This window comes from Panthera pardus, unplaced genomic scaffold (genome assembly GCF_024362965.1).
Source record: "Panthera pardus isolate Hobbes unplaced genomic scaffold, ASM2436296v1 HiC_scaffold_17, whole genome shotgun sequence".
NCBI classification, from domain to species: domain Eukaryota; kingdom Metazoa; phylum Chordata; class Mammalia; order Carnivora; family Felidae; genus Panthera; species Panthera pardus.
Window position 1 is genome coordinate 106,508,865 of NW_026526732.1, and position 19,999 is coordinate 106,528,863.

Here is a 19,999-nt window from a genome sequence, read left to right on the forward strand (position 1 = left end):
TCTGCACCTGTGTTCATGAAACACAGGAGGTTGCAATTTTCTGTTCAGTCCTTTTCAAAGTGTTGATATTCAAAGTTATGCTGCCTTCTAAAGGAAGTTGAGGCGTTTCACCCTTTTCTTTATTTGGAAGAATTTGTGTGAGTCGCTATTATTTCTTTCTTAACTATTTGGTAGAATTCGCCCGTGCAATATGGACTTGGTGTTTCCTTTTGGGGAAGATTTTAAATAGCAGCTCTGGTTTCCTATAGAGTTATCAATCACATTTCCTCTTTGTTACTGGAAGTTTTGTAATCCACTTTTGGTTTGAATTAATTTGTAAGTTACATCTGCATTGTTAAGTTCATTGGCATGAAGGTGTTCACGATGACTTTTACATTGGACATTGACTTTCACTAATCTTTTCAAACTTCTAGGTTTTTATTTCATTGACTTTGCTCTGTTGTGCTCTTTTCTATGATTCATGTTGTAATTTTTATTATTCCTTTCCTTCTACTTTCTTCAGACTTGGGTTGCTAGTATCCTTCCTTTATCCATCTGGCTTCTTAAAATGAAAGTTTAAGGTATTGGTTTTCAATATTTTTTTCTTTTCTAGCATATGAATCCAAGGCCAAAAACTCCCCTCTATTTCTTCCTTTAGCTGAAGAACAAGAGCTTTGATATGTCTTATCTTCATTATCGTTCACTTAAAAATATTTTCTAATGCCTATTTCTCCTTTTATCTGTGAATTACTTGGTGTGTATTGCCTAACTTGAAGCATTTAGTGAGTTTCTAGATATCTTTTTAGTGTTTTCTAATCCCACCATAGTCAAAGAACAGTCTTTGGATGGTTCCATCTTTTGAAAATTTTGAAGCTTTTTTTTTTTTAAAGATTTTTTTTTAAAGTAATCTCTACCTTCAATGCAGGGCTCAAGCTCACGACCTCACGACCCCAAGATCAAGAGTTGCACATTCCACCAACAGAGCCAGCCATTTTTTTTTTCTGGTAAAGACTCAACCTATGCTTGATTTTTTAAATGTTATGTGTGAAAATAATTTTAATTCTTTTCTTGTTTTTCATTCATGCATTGTACTCTATACAGTTTGAACATCCACAGGTCATAATCACTCTTGCTTTATATAGTATTTCTCACCTGTCTGGAGTCTGTTTTCCCTTGTGTGTGCCCAGATGTGCACCCATTCTGCAGTTCTCAGTCTCTTTCTGCATTTCCATTCCTCTGTCTAGTATCCCTTACTTCTTCCTCAAGAACTTCTTTTAGGGTATATTTAGTGTAGTGATGAATTCTCTTAGTTTGTGTTTTCTCTGCTTGTGTGTGTGTAAATTTTTTCTTGTTGGGTTAAGTGTTCTATATATGTTAATCAAACTTGTAAATGATGTTGTTCAGATGTTTATATTCTTACTGACTTCTTGGCTAATTCTTCTGTCTGCATACAGAGAGGTATGTTAAAGCTTCTTATTCTGTGGTGGATTTGACTGTCTTCACTAGTTCTGTCACTTTTTGAAGTTGGGAGCTTACATTGGACTATGATATTTTGAACCAGTAATCAGCAGGAGACTCTCAGTGTGGGTGGGTAAGTATAAGTTTTTCCAATTCCTTAGGTCAAGGGCCCACTTTTCAGTTAACAGGGTGGTGATTATTTTATTTTACAAACAGCAAGGGTTTCTTTGTTCTTATACTTCCTGTGCCTTTTCTCTCTTCCTCAGGGTTTATGCTTTGCCTTCTTCTAATTTTTTTCCCTTGTAGAAATTCCTGCTAAGTGTGGAGCACTTTTCTTTTTGGGCTAAAATATTTGGGGTATATTCAAAGTTCTCCCACTGTTAGGACTTCTCACTATTTCCAGTTTTTCTCTACATCAACAGCCCCACTGCCAGGCTTCAATCTTGTGATTACTGATCCTAATTGTGTGTTTTTATCCTCTCCTTACACAATATTTGAAGTTTCTGGGCTTTGCATCTCTTAATTTTACTGAAGGTTTGGGTGGTCAGGAAGGTGCTGGTTTCCTGGGGCTTTTATGTATCTTAGAAGAAGAGGGAAAAAATCCTCACAAGGCTATATCTGCATTGCTTCCAGAACCTGGAATTATAAGCTCAACAATTCCCCTTACTTGTGTGTCTTAAATTTGCCCAACCTTGGATTCTAATATATTTGTGAGGTTATGGTCATGTCTCACATCTCCTACTTTAAAAAGTTCTCTTTATAGCTGCTTTTATTAATCTAATGTCATTTTACTACATATGAATTTATGAGGTATGTTAATCTTCAATTTTATTGTAAGTAAATTTAGCTTTACTGCCCCTAAATATTCTTTACATTGTAGCTCACTCCTAGGGTCTTCCAAATAGTAATCTTGCCTTACTTAACATCCATCATGTAAAATTAAAAATTCAGAAAAATTAACTCACTGTTATTGTTACATTTGCTCCCCAGGCAATGGAGAACGTCACTACAGTGAGTGAGTTTCTCTTACTTGGCCTGACCAGTGTTCAGGATCTGCAGCCTTTCTTCTTTGTGCTTTTCTTAATCATTTACATGATAAGCTTGGTTGGAAATGGAGCTATATTGGTGATCATTATTTTGGAGCCCAAACTCCACTCCCCCATGTATTTCTTCCTGGGAAACCTTTCTTGTCTGGACATCTGCTATTCTTCAGTGACACTGCCCAAGCTGCTTCTAACCCTCTTGTCCACTCGCAGGGTCATATCTTTCCTAGGCTGCATCACTCAGCTACACTTCTTCCACTTTCTGGGCTGTTCTGAGGCCATCTTGCTGGCCATTATGGGCTTTGACCGATTCGTGGCCATCTGCTACCCACTTCACTATGCCATGCTCATGAACCACCAGGTGTGTGTCCTCTTGGCTGCCGTAGCCTGGCTCACCAGCTTCCTTTATGCTCTGATGCATTCTGTCCTGACTGCACGCCTGAACTTCTGCCACTCTCTGAAACTCCACCACTTCTTCTGTGATGTGAAGCCTCTCCTGGAACTGGCCTGTGGTGACACGCAGGTCAATCAATGGCTTATTTCCATCATCACAGGTGGGATTTCCATGGATGCCTTCTTCCTGACTCTTCTCTCCTACCTCTATGTCGTTGGTTTCCTTCTGTTTGAGCATCAGTCCTGCAGCACACTTCACAAGGCTCTGTCCACATGTGCTTCACACCTCATGGTGCTGTGTCTTTTCTATGGGCCTGTGGGCTTCACATACATCCGTCCAGCCTCAGCCACTTCCATGGTTCAGGATCGGATGGTGGCTGTTATATACAGCGCAGTCACCCCAGTGCTGAACCCACTGATATACACTCTTAGGAATAAGGAAGTGTGGTTGGCTCTGAAGAAGATCTTCAGGAGGAAGTTTTGTTGAAAGACTGCCAGGAGCACCTCTGGGACTAACAGGGCGGACGTCTGATGTCCATTAAGAGTCATCCCTTCGTTGTGGTGAATGGTCTACTTGATTTGTTTTTCTCTCAGGGATTTGTAGCACTTGTCACTGTGTTCTGCACTTATTTATGTATAATCATTCTTGGTTCAGTATTTATTCACTGATTTACTTAAGAAATGGTCATTGAGCGTATGTTATATCAGACAATGTAGTAGGGGCAGAAAACACAGGAGTGAGAAAAACTCCACAGTCTTGTGAAAATCAGTTTAGTGTAATGGGGACCACCCAACAAGCAAACCCGTAAGTAAACACGTAAGGATAATAGTATGGGATTGAGAACTAAAAGGAGGTAGGAAGGATGAGGAGCAAATGGGATGGGCACATATGATATAATAAAGAATTTATGTGCTCTCTGTCCTGAGTTTCTGAAATAGAGCTTCTAAAACTCTCAGAATTCTCCAAGTGACACAGTGTCTTTGTTATTCATAAACCACTTGGATCACACCTGGGCTTATGCTCATAAGATGACCTTATATGGGCCCCAAGACAGCTTCAGGATGGGGCTGGTCCTGCCAGAAACACCAACCATATGGCTAGAGGTTTGCAGCTTTGAGTCATGGTGATACAAACCTGACTTCCAGAGAAGAAGGAGGCTGGAGGCTGAGCTCAGCTACGTGGCCAGTGGTTCTGTCAGTCACACCTGTATAACAGAACCTTAATAAAAAGGATACCATGGCCAAGCAACCTTCTTTGGTTGGCACTGTACACTTTGAACATTGTGATGGTTATTTTTATGTGTCAACCTGACTGGGCTAAGGGATGCCCAGAGAGCTGGTAGAATGTTATTTCTTGGTGTGTCTGTGTGAGGGTGCTTCTGAAAGAGATAAGTGTCTGACCTGGTAAGCTGAGAAGCTGAGCCAAGAAGGTCCCCCCCCCCCCCCAACGAATGCAGATGGGCATCATACAATCCACTGAGGTCCTGATTAGACTGAAAAGATGGAAGAAGGGTGTATGTTGATATTGACCTATTATAACTAACCAATTCTTAGTGGGTAGAAACACCACATTTCCTTAGATATGTAATTAACAGAGTATCCATCAGACAAGATGCTATACCAGGCAGCAAGGTTGAAATGAAAATTAAGGGCATCTGACTTGTGTGGGTTGATGGTAATGGAAAATGGATCATAGGATCTCCAGTTCTCTGAGTTCTTTATCCATGTTGGATATTAACAGCTTATCAGAAATGTACAGAGCAGTAGCAGATGGCAGTGCAGCTCCAATGATGGATGGGCCAAAGGGGGGACACAGGACAGATTCTCGGGGGTTCTTCTTTTTTCCCCAAGTGGTGAAATGTCTCTGAGGTGATCCTTCTTAGCATCAAGCTGCTCTGGATGTGTAATGGGATGAGGCAGGTAAAATTATTCCTATGCTTTCCTATGTAGTTTGCTCAGTTAAGTTTTGGGGTAGTCAAAATTTACATGTTTGTGCTCCTAAGCCCCATGTTGTCCAAGGTCAGCTGTAAATGACAGACGCTAACGAGAACATAAAAGTCATCAAAACAACTTTGGGTTTTGAAAATGTAACCAAAAGTTGACAATCCTTTACCTAGATAAACCAAGAAAGAGAAGATTCAAATAAATACAAGTATAAATTAAAGGGGAGACAAGCTCGATACCACAAAAATACACAGAGACTTATGAACAGTTGTTCACTTTGGATAGCTTAGAAAAAAATGAAAAAATTCCTAAAAACACACCCTAATCTGAACAGATCAATGATGAGTAAGGAGATTACAGCAGGGTTAAAACCCTCCCCCAAAAGATCAATCAGCTCTACAGATTTCTGTCAAACACTTAAATAAGAAGTCATTCCTCCTCAAATTATTCTAAGAGAAGGGAACACTTCAAAACTCATTTCACGGGCAAGCATTAACCTCAACCAAAGCCAAACAAGTTACAGGCCAATATCCCTGATAAATACAGGGATTTCCTCAGTAAAATACTAGAAAATGGGATTCAACAGCATTTGTAAAGGATCATACAGCATTATTAAATGGGATCAATCCCTGGACTGAAAGGGTGGTTCAAAATACACAAATCAGTAAATGTGATGCACCACATTAACAGAATGAAGGTTTAAAACTGTACGTTCATCTCAGCGAATAAAGAAAATGCATTCAACAAAATATAATATCCTCAGATCAGACTAGGACTTCAATATTCAGGTGAATACCTGATAGTGTATTACTGGAAAGTGATGTCATCATACTGTCCACTAACAAAAAGAAATCAGGGATAAGTAGATGTATGAGTAGATAAGAAAAAATGAAAACAATCAGCATGAAAATGGACAACAGAAACCTAACCTCAGTTATTAGTATTTATTGAACAACTGGCCACAGACTATTGTCACACTGCTTGGTGCGACACAAGACTGAAAGCATTACTCAGAGTCGAGATGGTTTGAAATGATGAGAGGCTGGAGGGACTGCACCAAGAAAAACTTCCTTAAGCAAGAGAGGGCTGGGTAGCTCTCTTGTATTTATTGGGGAGTGAACAATAGTATGTGGAAATGAAAGGAGAAACATAAGTTAATATATCATGTGAGACATACCATGACTTAACTATGTGAGTGTCTATGCATATACATTGGCAAACTCACGAAGAATGCACGGGGCAAAGTAAGGGGTAAAGGTGGACTCAACCTTCCTTAGTAACCTGAGCATTTCATCCTGGAAAGAAAAACCCTTCTGCTTCTTCCAGCACGTCTTGTGTTCCCTTGGTTGAGCAGGTACTGTGTTCAGCACGTGCTGCATTCAGCACGCACTGCTCTTGCCCTACTTTATCTCTCCTGTCCTCTGTACTCCCACAGACTATATGAAAAACATACAATGTTCATGGAGAACATTTCCAGAATTTGGTAATTCAGGGAATTAGAAACCATAAAAAATAAAATTTCAGATTTGGAAAACAAACAAATAACCACAACGACAAGAAACACTAGAAATCCCAGAATGGAAAATTTTAAGAACTCAAATTAGGAGCTGAGCAGATGGATTTAATAGCAGATTAGACATAGCTGTAGCAAAACTCAAGGAACTGGATGTCACCAAGAACAAAGCGCAAAGAATGTACTGCACACGGAACAAAGAACATGCCTTAAGCAAAATTTGAAGATGGTGGTTAAGAATATGCCAGACTGGGGGTACCTGGGTGGCTCAGTTTGTTAAGTGTCCAACTTCTGCTCAGATCATGATCTCATAGTTTTTGTGAGTTCAAGCCCCGTGCCAGACTCATGTTGAGAGCTCAGAGCCTGGATCCTGCTTTGGATTCTGTGTGTGTCTCTCTCTCTCTTCCCCTCCCCTGTGCTCTCTCTCTCTCTCTCTCTCTCTCTCTCTCTGTCTCAAAAATAAATAAACTTAAAAATATTCCAAACTTGAAAACATTAATCCCTTCTTAAAAAGCCCAAGTAAACCCAGGCATGACAAATAATAAATTCTATACACAAACATATTATCTTGAGATTGAAGAAGAGTGTGGCAAAAGAAAACTTAAAAACAAGAACAATAACCTGCAAAAGAACCATAGGAAGATTGAAAGATGATTTTTTCAAAAGTAACAACAGACTAGATTATTTTTAAGAGAGGAAAATAATACCTTCAGTGGGTGAAAAAAAAGAACTAGAATCCTAGAATTTTCTACATAATGCAGTATTCTCAAAAATGGAAGTTAAATAAAGACAATTTCAGATAAATACAAGTTGACATCTCACTAGTAGCAAACAGGGCAGAAAATGATCACAAGTGGATGGTTTCTAAGTAGGATGAGAAAATCAAGAATTTAAATATATTGGTAAATCTAAATGAATATGTACTGCATAAAATAATAAAGGTAATATACTGTGAAGGTTGAATTACTTATAGAATTAATATCCGTTACAGCAATAGCCTTCTCCTGTTGGGAGAAGCTAAGTGGAATTAGAAGGTCCCAAAGTATTGTGCTGGAGGGGGGTAAAATACCAACTAACAACTGAGTTTTATCAACCAAGGATGCGATTTTTTGTTTAAGGCATAACCACCAATGACCAGGTAAAGAATGTATAGCTTCTAAATTGATAAAGGTTGTAAATAATTCAAAGTCTATAAAAAGAGAGGAACAAAGGAAAGAAAAGGACATAGGACAAGGGACAGAAAGAAAATACAAAATGAGATAGTAGATTTAAACTCCCAAATACCAGTTCTTACTTTAAACTTAAATGGATGACGTACTTCAGTTAAAAGGCCAGAGTGTCAGGCTGGTAGGAAAAAATCCCTGACAAGTTGATGTTGCTTACAAGAGCTACATCATCCCAAACAGAAAGGTGCAGAAAAGCTAAATGTAAAAGAAAATGAAAGTTATATCATGCAAATATTAACAAAAGGAAAGGTTGTATATCTATATTTATAGCAGAACACAATTTTTAGGAAAATGGTATTATCAGAATGTGATGGTTATTTTTATGTGTCAGCTTGACTGGGCCATGGTTTTCTCAGATAGCTGGCAATATATCCAAATATGCTGGATGTTTCTATGAAGGTGTTTTTGTATGAGATTCACATTTAAATTGGTAGACTTGTAAAGTAGACTGACATCTGTAATGTGGGTGGGCCTCATGTAACCAGCTGAAGGTCTGAAAAGAACAAAAGGCTGACTCTTCCTAAGCAATAGACTTCTCCTGCTTGAGAGCCACTGAATGGGGATATCAGTGCAAACTGCTGGCTGTCAGACTTGAACTGGGTGCAGGTTGTGGACTCGATGGCCTCCATAATGACGCTGGCCAATTCCTTATGAAAAATTTCTTGATGGATAGATAGATAGATAGATGATAGTTATAGAGGTGATAGATTATCAATAGATAGATGATAGATAGATGGGTAGATAGGTGACAGGATAGATAGATGATAGAGACATATAAAATAATAACACACACACACACACACACACACACACACACACACACACACACACTCTATTCTGATTCTCTGGATAACCTTGATTCATGCCCAGGGATAAAGAGGATCACTAAAAATCAATGTGTATTAATTCATCTGTAAAATGAAACAATTCTAAAGTTGTATGCTCCTGTTTTTAAGTGGCTTCAAAATATATAAACAATCTACAACACCAATATCGAATATACATAGATTTACAATTACATGGTGAAAATGTTACATTTCACTCAGTAACTGTTAAGACAAGCAGACTAAAACGAGTAAAGATTAAAATTTGAACTATAATTACAGATGAGTTCATCATGATCATCATAGGACATTAAATTCAATGTTTCAGAGTATGTGTTTTTCAAAAGGCACGTGGAATATTTGTAAAAATTGACTATACATTAGACAATTAAAAGTTTTAACAAACTCAGAGAATTGAAGGCATTCAATATGTTAAGTTAGTCATCAACAACAAAAATAAAATATTTATTTAGGAATTAAGGGCTACACATCTAAACAATGCATGGGTTAATATAATATTGCATTGGAAATTAGGAAACATTTTGGAATGAGAGATAAATGACATTTCAAGTTACTGGATTCTGTTATGGGTGTGCTCATGAGGAATTTATAGCCTTACATACATATATTAGAATTGAGGAAAAACCAAAAATGTATGATGTAAATATCCATCTCAATGTGTTAGACAGGAAGAGGAAATCAAACCTAAAGAAGGTAGAAAATTTGAAAGAATGAATATAAGAATAAAAATACTAACAATTAAAGTGAAGTGTTGGTTTTTTCAGACATCCAGTTAGGAATGAATAAGTCACAGGGTAAAAGGCACAGGGTAGGGAATGTGTGCGTGATGCTGTAACAGTGATGTCTGGAGACAGGTGGTGGACACAGCATCATGTGTGAGCCTGTCAATCACCATGCTGTGCACCTCACAATAATGGAACATTGCGTATCAACTGTACTCAAATTTTTAAAAAAAGCTAATAAAATTTACAATCCATGGCAAGATTGATCAGTGATAGTGAGGGAAGTCAGGATAATCAATATCAGGAATGAAGAATGCTTCTGCTCACATAAGGAGCATGCAGGTTGCTTCCAGGGTGGCAATAGTGTGCCCAGCAGTAGCAGGGGTATACACACAGGTACTCAACCCCCTGAACTTGTCTGACCCCTTGTCTTTCCTCTGCACATATGGCGGCTGATCTGTGACCAAACAGAAGAATCCATCTCTCAAAAATGGCGACAGTGTTGTTACAACAAAGGAAGTGGGGGCTTTCCTACCTTCTCTCAGTTGGCACCCAGAAGAAATACAAGATGTAATGAAAGAAATCAATGTACCACTGATTTGCCAGAAATTTTACCATGATGATTATAAAAATGAAAGATACAGAGTGTAAAGGCAGATCCACAGGTAACTCTGAGTTTTTCAACAAGGCCGATAATGGTTAGACGGCACCAAGGCAGAGTCACATCTCACACTGACAAGCTTAGGGGAAGTGTTACTGCTGGAAGAAGATTGTGGAATCATCACACAGGCAGAGACTGATGGAAATGCAGAAGTCTGGAATGAAGAATTAATAGAGATGATGGTTTGGAAATAAAGTATTTTCAACTCATCCTCCTTTCCATTAGGATAAAATTCAATCTTTTACTTACCTCTTACAAAATAATTTCATTCCAAACACACAAGCTAGCTTCATGAATTATTTGACTGGTGCCCTGTCCCCAACTGATCAAGCTAAAATGAGTCTTACACAGCTTTAAATATAAGAAAGCATGTAGTGGACTCTTTAAAATCATGTTTGCCAATAAATATTACACTGTTGAGCTGGCCCGTTTTTCATGCCCACATTTATTTACTTATTTATTTATTTTCAATATATGAAGTTTATTGTCAAATTGGTCTCCATACAACACCCAGTGCTCATCCAAAAAGGTGCCCTCCTCAATACCCATCACCCACCCTACCCTCCCTCCCACCCCCCATCAACCCTCAGTTTGTTCTCAGTTTTTAGGAGTCTCTTATGCTTTGGCTCTCTTCCACTCTAACCTCTTTTTTTTTCTTCCCCTCCCCCATGGGTTTCTGTTAAGTTTCTCAGGATCCACATAAGAGTGAAACCATATGGTATCTGTCTTTCTCTGTATGGCTTATTTCACTTAGCATCACACTCTCCAGTTCCATCCACGTTGCTACAAAGGGCCATATTTCATTCTTTCTCATTGCCACGTAGTATTCCATTGTGTATATAAACCACAATTTCTTTATCCATTCATCAGTTGATGGACATTTAGGCTCTTTCCATAATTTGGCTATTGTTGAGAGTGCTGCTATAAACACTGGGGTACAAGTGCCCCTATGCATCAGTACTTCTGTATCCCTTGGGTAAATTCCTAGCAGTGCGCTTGCTGGGTCATAGGGTAGGTCTATTTTTAATTTTTTGAGGAACGTCCACACTGTTTTCCAGAGTGGCTGCACCAATTTGCATTCGCACTAACAGTCATGCCCACATTTAACAATTGTGCCTTGTTGGGCAGTTTTATTTGAAAATGAAAAAAAAAAAACTTATTCAAATGAGTTAATTTGTTAGTATAAAATTTCATATCTGGTTCATTAAAAATAAAGGAAACAAATGTAGTTTAGGATCTGAGGGAAAAATGAATGTCAAAATTTTTGTATAGTGGTTTCTTTACATCTCGGTGTGCATTTATCACTACTGGTGATTTTTAAGCTTGTCTGGTGTGCCTACCCCATGTTGGGCTAGCATCATCTGCACTGAACAACAAGAAACTGAAATTTAGGGGCTCCTGGGTGGCTCAGTTGGTTAAGCGTCCGAACTCAGCTTGTCATGATCTCATGGTCCATGAGTTTGAGCTTTGCTTTGGGCTCTGCGCTGATAGCTCAGAGCCTGGAGCCTGCCTCGGATTCTGTGTGTCTCCCTCTCTGCCTGTCCCTCCCCAACTCATGCTCTGTCTGTCTCTGTCTCTCAAAAATAAATAAACATTAAAAAATTTAAAAAAAAACCAAATTTATGTCATTTCCAAATTATAATTGCTCTTTTCCCCCAATTGAAAAATATAAGGCACTGTTATGAACAACTTTATGTCAACTCTTTTGAAAATTTGCATAAAAAAACAACCTAACTTACCAAAGTTGACACAAGAATAAAAAAGCTGGAGTCATGCATTCATCATAGAGCTTTGGATGAATTCACTCTGTAATTGTAACTTTCCTATAAGAAAAATCAGGTGGTTTTCCTGGATGGTTTTATTAGATGGTTTTATTGGCAAATTCCATAAAAAATAAAATAAAATTATGCCAATCTTACCAAGTCTTCCATAGAATAGAAAAAGTAAGAAGTATCTGTTAAGCATTCAATGAAACTATTAGAACATTCATGTAAAAACCAGCAATAATAGTACAAGAAATAGAACTTGCAGGCCTATATCAACCAGGAACATCAAAGTGAAAATCCTGAACAAAATAGGATCACATCGATTCCAGTGAAAATACACATTGTGGCTAACATTGCCTTCCTTCAGGTATTTAAAGTTGATTTAATAGTAACACTCCATCAGTGTGATATATTATGTGGATACAAAAGAAAGAAATATAATATATACTGATATGCATAGAAAAAGCATGCGATAAATCCAATGTTTATTCATTATAAAAAAACACAATTCATGGAAATCTAGGACTAAGAGAGAACCTCCCTAAACTGATAGAAAATCTCTACATAATACCCACAGAATACATGGTTTTTGATAGTGAAATTTTGAAAGGGAAGGATTTCTGCTAACAATACTTCTGTTCTACATTATACTGAAGATCCTAACGAGTGAATTAAAATAAAAAAAAAACACAACATTTTTAAAGATTAGGTAAGCAATTATTCAAAAATTATTTGAAAATCTAGGGGGAAAAGGTCTAAAATATTATTGAGAGTAAATTAAAAACATAAAAATGGAGAGATAAACCATATTATGCATTGAAATATTTAATGATGTCACCTTCCCCCCAATTTGTATAGATTCAATTCGAAGTCTCAGTATTTTTGTGATATCTGAAAATAAAATAAAATTTGTGTGGGATAAAATAAAAAATAAAAAAAATAAAATTTGTGGTAATACAAATGGCCACGTATTACTAAGTCTACAATTTCATGTTCCAAGCTTATCCACTAGCTACATGTTTACAATTTTTTAATGTTTATTTATTTTTGAGAGAGGGAGAGGGGGAGAGAGAGAGAGAGGGAATGCAAGAGTCTGAGACATGGCTCCTTCCTCAGCCACCCACGGTTTCTTTTGGCGTTATCTTCCCCATGAACTTAGATGCCTTAAATGTTTATACTACTGGCTTTTATATAATTCTCCAGCTTTTACTTCCATTTGAGACAAACAACATTCTTTTGTGTAATTTTTTTTCTCTTTGCTTTTTCAAAAAAAATTTACATTTATCTATTTATTTTGAGAGAGAGAGAAAGAGAGAGAGCACAAGCAGGGGAGGGGCAGAGAGAAGGAGAGAGAGAATCCCAAGCAGGCTCCACACTGTTAGTGCAGAGCCTGACATGGGGCTCGATCCCATGAACCATGAGATCATGACCTGAGCCTAAACCAAGAGTTGATGCTGGACTGAGCCACCCAGGTGCCCCTGAATTTGTTGACTTTCTTATGAAGCATTTAGGGCACAGCTGAGCATGTACCTTCCATACAAACTGTTCCTTAATTATGCACTTTGTAAATATGGACAATATATATTACATAAGTTGCCAACTATATCTGTACTAATTTTTCTGGGTTAACATGGCTTCCTTCAATTGTAGATTTTTCAAATTAAAAAAAAAGTTTCGAACGTTACTTTTATTAGTTATACTCATGAGTAAAAAGTTACCCTAAAATTTAGCAGCTTAAAATAAGAAATGGTTATTAACCTCAAGATTTTTAGGGATCAAAAATCTGAGTACAGCTTAGCTGACTGCCTGGGAATCAGCCAGCTGCAATAAAGATGTGTCAGCCACAGCTCAGCCATCTCTGGGCTCACGTGGCCAGCTGCCAGGATCCTCAAGTCCTCACTGGATGTTAGAGCCAGTTATATGCTGTGTGGCAAATTATATGATTCTTTAATTTTTTTCTAAATGTATTAATTTGTAGAAGGACATTTTATGTTAATCAGGGCCAAAGTAATGCATTGGATGAGTTGTGATGGGAAAGTGGTTGGATTCACCAAAAATCATTTAACTGAATATCAATTCCATGAAAGCGAAAATTTCTAGACTTTCAGCCTACATATCCATGGTTAGCCCTTAAATGTAAGTTAACAAACTCTATGCAGAGATGCCTGACTTAAGTCACTTTAATCAAATCAGACATTTTTCTGTGTGTATATAATTGCACTTTAGTATTGCCTATGTTTTTCATAGATGCTGCTGCTTTCTGCTGTGTCTGTCTGCTCATTATTGTTCAAACTTTCCAAGGGCAGGAGCTGTGACTTCTATCTTCTTTGTATTGTCCTTTGCTCCTCCAGTAACAAAGATCAGGCTCTGCCCAAAGAGACATGCTGTGTTAACATTGTGGTCTACACTAATGCCAAATGATACTTGAGGAGAAGAACACAGTGGGCTCATGAGACCAAGAGGCCCTAGGTATTGACTTGGGGGGATCAGGGGACTTTGTGTTAATTGTCAAACCACAGGAAAAGGATGAGATTTCTGGAATTTGTTCTTAGTCTTGGGTATAGAATGTTATCATGTTAAATGCATCCCAGCAGACTCTGTACTTAGGGCGGGAGATGGTCTGGTGAAGCCAAAGAGAAAACTCAGACAGTGAGGAGACCCAGGTGTATTGGGGGAACTTTTGTGCAGGAAGTTCAGGAGCAGCTGGCTGGACAAAACATCAGGCTGCTGGGATCTACGTACAGCAAACTTTTATAGCATAGCAACTTAGCCCAGCAGCCATCTGTAGATTGTCCTCTCCTCACATGACCAGCACCCCCAGGGGATCAAGGCTGGCCACTCATTCACTCATGGTTACAAAGGAGACCCTCTGGGCTGGACACACCTGCAGACCCTGACCTTGAATGCTGAACAGCAGTACTGCACATTCTGCTTCACGGGACTATAGAGAGAGGTCAGGATGTCTACATTTTCAAGGTCATGAGTAATACATTCAGGGTGTGCATGCACAAGCCAACCTTCCAGCACATACCATACACCATCTATTTTTTTAATGTTTATTTATTATTATTATTTTTAATTTAATTTAATGTTTTTTAAATTTACATCCAAATTAGTTAGCATATAGTGAAACAATGATTTCAGGAGTAGATACCTTAATACCCCTTACCCATTTAGCCCACCTCCCCTCCCATAACCCCTCCAGCAACCCTCAGTTTGTTCTCCATATTTGTGTCTCTTCTGTTTTGTCCCCCTCCCTGTTTTTATATTATTTTTGTTTCCCTTCCCTTATGTTCATCTGTTTTGTCTCTTAAAGTCCTCATGTGAGTGAAGTCATGATTTTTGTCTTTCTCTGACTGACTAATTTCACTTAGCATAATACCCTCCAGTTCTATCCACAGAGTTGCAAATGGCAAGATTTCATTCTTTTTGCTTGTTGAGTAATACTCCATTGTATACATATACCACATGTTCTTTATCCATTCATCCGTCGATGGACATTTGGGCTCTTTCCATACTTTGGCTATTGTTGATAGTGCTGCTGTGAACATTGGGATGCATGTGTCCCTTCAAAACAGCACACCTGTATCCCGTAGATAAATGCCTAGTAGTGTAATCGCTGGGTCGTAGGGTAGTTCTATTTTTAGTTTTTTGAGAAACCTCCATACTGTTTTCCAGAGTGGCTGCACCAGCTTGCATTGCCACCAACAGTGCAAAAGAGATCCTCTTTCTCTGCATCCTCACCAACATCTGTTGTTGCCTGAGTTGTTAATGTTAGCCATTCTGACAGGTGTGCGGTGGTATCTCATTGTGGTTTTGATTTGTATTTCCCTGATGATGAGTGACGTAGAGCATCTTTTCCTGTGTCCGTTGGCCATCTGGATGTCTTCCTTGGAGAAGTGTCTATTCATGTCTTTTGCCCATTTCTTCACTGGATTATTTGTTTTTTTGGTGTTGAGTTTGGTAGGTTCTTTATAGACTTTGGATACTAACCCTTTATCTGATATGTCATTTGCAAATATCTTCTCCCATTCTGTCGGGTGCCTTTTAGTTTTGCTGACTGTTCCCTTTGCTGTGCAGAAACTTGTGATTTTCATGAGGTCCCAATAGTTCATTTTTGCTTTTGTTTCACTTGCTTCTGGAGACATATTTAGTAAGTTGCTGCAGCCAAGATCAAAGAGGTTTTTGCCTGCTTTCTCCTTGAGGATTTGGATGGCTTCTTTCTTACATTGAGGTCTTTCATCCATTTTGAATTTTTGTGTGTGTGTGTATGGTGTAAGAAAGACGTCCAGGTTCATTCTTCTGCATGTCACTGTCCAGCTTTCCCAGCACCACTTGCTGAAAAGATTGTCTTTATTCCATTGGATATTCTTTCCTGCTTTGTCAAAGGTTAGTTGGTCGTACGTTTGTGGGTCCATTTCTGGGTTCTCTAGATCTGTTCCATAGATCTCTAGATCTAGATCTGTTCCATAGATCTGAGTGTCTGTTCTTGTGCCAGTACCATACTGTCTTGATGATTATAGCTTTTTAGTATAGCTTAAAGTCTGGGATTGTGATGCCTCCTGCTTTGTTGTTTTTTTTTTTCCCAGATTACTTTGACTATTTGGGGTCTTTTCTGGTTCCATACAAATTTTAGGATTATTTGTTCTAGCTCTGTGAAGAATGCTGGTGTTACCTTGATAGTGATTGCGTTGAATATGTAGATTGCTTTGGGTAGTATCAACATTTTAATATTATTTGTTCTTCCTACCCAGGAGCATGGAATGTTTTTCCATTGTTTTGTGTCTTCTTCCATTTCTTTCATAAGCTTTCTATAGTTTTCAGTGTATAGATTTTTCACCTCTTTGGTTAGATTTATTCCTAGGTATTTTCTGGTTTTTGGTGCATGTAAATGGGATAGATTCCTTGATTTCTCTTTCTATCACTTCATTGTTGATGTATAGGAATGAAACCGATTTCTCTGCATTGATTTTATATCCTGCAACTTTGCTGAATTCATGAATCATTTCTAGCAGGTTTTTTTTTTTTTTGGTGGGATCTTAGGGTTTTCCATATAGAGTTCTCATGTCATCTGCAAAGAGTGAAAATTTGACCTCCTCCTGGCTGATTTGGATGCCTTTTATTTCTTTGTGTTGTCTGATTGCAGAGGCTAAGACTTCCAATACTATGTTGAATATCAGTGGCGAGAGGGGACACCCCTGTCTTGTTCTGACCTTAGGCGGAAAGCTCTCAGTTTTTCCCCATTGAGGATGATATTAGCGTTGGGTCGTTCATATATGGCTTTTATGATCTCGAGGTATGATTCTTCTATCCCTACTTTCTTGAGGGTTTTTATCAAGCAAGGGTGCTGTATTTTGTCAAATGCTTTCTCTGCATCTATTGAGAGGATCATAGGGTTCTTGTCCTTTCTTTTTGATGTGATGAATCTCGTTAATTGTTTTGTGGATATTGAACCAGCCCTGCATCTCAGGTATAAATCCCACTTGGTCGTGGTAAATAATTTTTTTAATGTATTGTTGGATCCGGCTGGCTAATATCTTGTTGAGGATTTTTGCATCCATGTTCATCAGGGAAATTCGTCTACAGTTCTCCTTTTTAGTGGGGTCTCTGTCTGGTTTTGGAATCAAGGTAATGCTAGCTTCACAGAAAGAGTTTGGAAGTTTTCCTTCCATTTCTATTTTTTTGGCACACCTTCAATAGAATAGGTGTTAACTCTGCCTTAAATGTTTGATAGAATTCCCCTGGAAAGCCATCTGGCCCTGGACTCTTGTTTTTTTGGTAGATTTTTTATTACTAATTCGATTTCCTTACTGTTTATGGGTCTGTTCAAATTTTCTATTTCTTCCTGTTTCACTTTTGGTAGTGTATATGTTTGTAGGAATTTGTCCATTTCTTCCAGATTGCCCATTTCATTGGCATATAATTGCTCATAATATTCTCTTATTATTGTTTTTATTTCTGTTGTGTTGTTTGTGATCTCTCCTCTTTCATTCTTGATTTTATTTATTTGGGTCCTTTCCTTTTTCTTCTTGATCAAACTGGCTAGTGGTTTATCAATTTTGTTAATTCTTTCAAAGAACCAGCTTCTGGTTTCATTGATCTGTTCTACTGTTTTTTTAGTTTCAATAGCATTAATTTCTGCTTGAATGTGTATTATTTCCTGTCTTCTGCTGGTTTGGGTTTTATTTGTTCTGTTTCCAGCTCCTTAAGGCATAAGGTTAGGTTGTGTATCTGAGATCTCTCTTCCTTCTTTAGGAAGGCCTGGATTGCTATATACTTTCCTCTTATGACCGCCTTTGCTGCATCCCAGAGGTTTTGGGTTGTGGTATTATTGTTTTTATTGACTTCCATATACTTTTTCATTTCCTCTTTAACTGCTTGGTTAGCCCATTCATTCTTTAGTAGTCTTCAGTCTCCAAGTATTTCCTACCTTTCCAAATTTTTTCTTGTGGTTGATTTTGAGTTTCATACCGTTGTGGTTTGAAAATATGCATGGTATGATCTCGATCTTTTTGTACTTACTTAGGGCTGATTTGTGTCTCAGTATATGGTCTATTCTGGAGAACGTTCCATGTGCACTGGAGAAGAATGTGTATTCTGCTGCTTTAGGATGAAATGTTCTGAATATATCTGTGAAGTCCATCTGGTCCAGTGTGTCATTCAAAGCCATTGTTTCCTTGTTGATTTTTTGATTAGATGATGTGTCCATTGTTGTGAGTGGGGTGTTGAAGTCTCCTTCTATAATGGTATTACTATCAATGAGTTTCTTTATGTTTGTGATTAATTGATTTATATATTTGGGTGCTGCCACATTTGGCACAGAAATGCTTACAATTGTTAGGTCTTCTTGGTCTATAGACCCCTTGATTATGATATAATGCCCTTCTGCATCTCTTGATATGGTCTTTATTTTAAAGTCTAGATTGTCTGATATAAGTATAGCTACTCCAGCTCTCTTTTGCTGACCATTAGCATGATACATGGTTCCCCATCCCCTTATTTTCAATCTGAAGGTGTCTTTAGGTCTAAAGTGGGTCTCTTGTAAACAGCATATAGATGGATCTTGTTTTCTTATCCATTCTGTTACGATATGTCTTTTGATTGGAGGATTGAGTCCACTGATGTTTAGAGTGAGTACTGAAAGATATGAATTTATTGCCATTATGATGCTTGTAGAGTCGGAGTTTCTGGTGGTGTTTTCTGGTCCTTTCTAATCTTTTGTTGCTTTTGATATTTATTTATTTATGTATATGTATATATATACATATATGGTTTTTTTTTCATCTTTTCTCCCCTCAGAAATCCCCCCTTAAAATTTCTTGCAGGGCTGGTTTAGTGGTCACAAACTCCTTTAATTTTTATTTGTCTGGGAAACTTTTTTTATCTCTTCTTCTATTTTGAATGACAGCCTTACTGGATAAAGAATTCTTGGCTGTCTATTTTTCTGATTCAGCACACTGAATACATCCTCCCACTCCTTTCTGGCCTGCCAAGTTTCTGTGGATAGGTCTGCTGCAAACCTGATCTGTCTTCCCTTGTAGGTTAGGGACTTTTTTCCCTTGCTGCTTTCATGATTCTCTCCTTGCCCGAGTATTTTGTGAACTTGACTATGATATGCCTTGTTGATGTCGGTTTTTGTTGAATCTAATGGGGGTCCTCTGTGCTTCCTGGATTTTGATGTCTGTGTCTTTCCCCAGGTTAGGAAAGTTTTCTGCTATGATTTGCTCACATAACCCTTCTACCCCTATTTCTCTGTCTTCCTCCTCTGGGACCCCTATGATTCTGATGTTGTTCCTTTTTAATGAGTCACTGATTTTTCTAATTCTTAAATCGTGCCTTTTTGCTTTAATCTCCCTCTTTTTTTTCTGCTTCATTATTCTTTACAAGTTTGTCCTCTATATCGCTGATTCTCTGTTCTGCCTCATCCATCCTTGCTGCTGCTGCATCCATCTGTGATTGCAGCTCAGTTATAGCATTTTTAATTTCATTGTGGCTATTTTTGACTTCTTTTATCTCTGCAGAAAGGGATTCTAATCTATTTTCGACTCCAGCTAGTATTCTTATTATCATGATTCTAAATTCTGGTTTAGACATCTTGCTTGTATCTGTGTTGGTTAAATCCCTGGCTGTCGTTTCTTCATGCTCTTTCTTTTGGGGTGAATTCCTTCGTTTTGTCATTTTGAAGGGAGAAAAGGAATTAATGAGGTAGAAAAATTGAAATTAAAAAAATTAAAATTAAAAAATATTAAAATTAAAAATTAAACACACACACACATACACACACACACACACACACACACACACACAAATCGAATAGATGATGCTAGATCCTAGGTGTGTTTTGGTCTGGGTGGTAAAAGTGGTTTCATAGATTAGAGAAAAAAAATGGAGGCAGAGAAAAAAACAAAAGAAAATCATTTGAGAATTTGAAAAAATGAATACCCTGAAG

The 19,999-nt window shown here is 37.9% G+C and overlaps 1 protein-coding gene across 1 annotated transcript; it reads left to right on the top strand.

The window, feature by feature from the left end:
- The first annotated feature begins 2,430 nt into the window (after positions 1 to 2,430).
- LOC109260824 (olfactory receptor 12D3) lies at positions 2,431 to 3,360 on the top strand. The gene has a single exon (XM_019439280.2). The coding sequence runs from the start codon at positions 2,431 to 2,433 to the stop codon at positions 3,358 to 3,360; it is 930 nt and encodes a 309-aa protein (XP_019294825.2).
- The last annotated feature ends 16,639 nt before the right edge of the window (positions 3,361 to 19,999 follow it).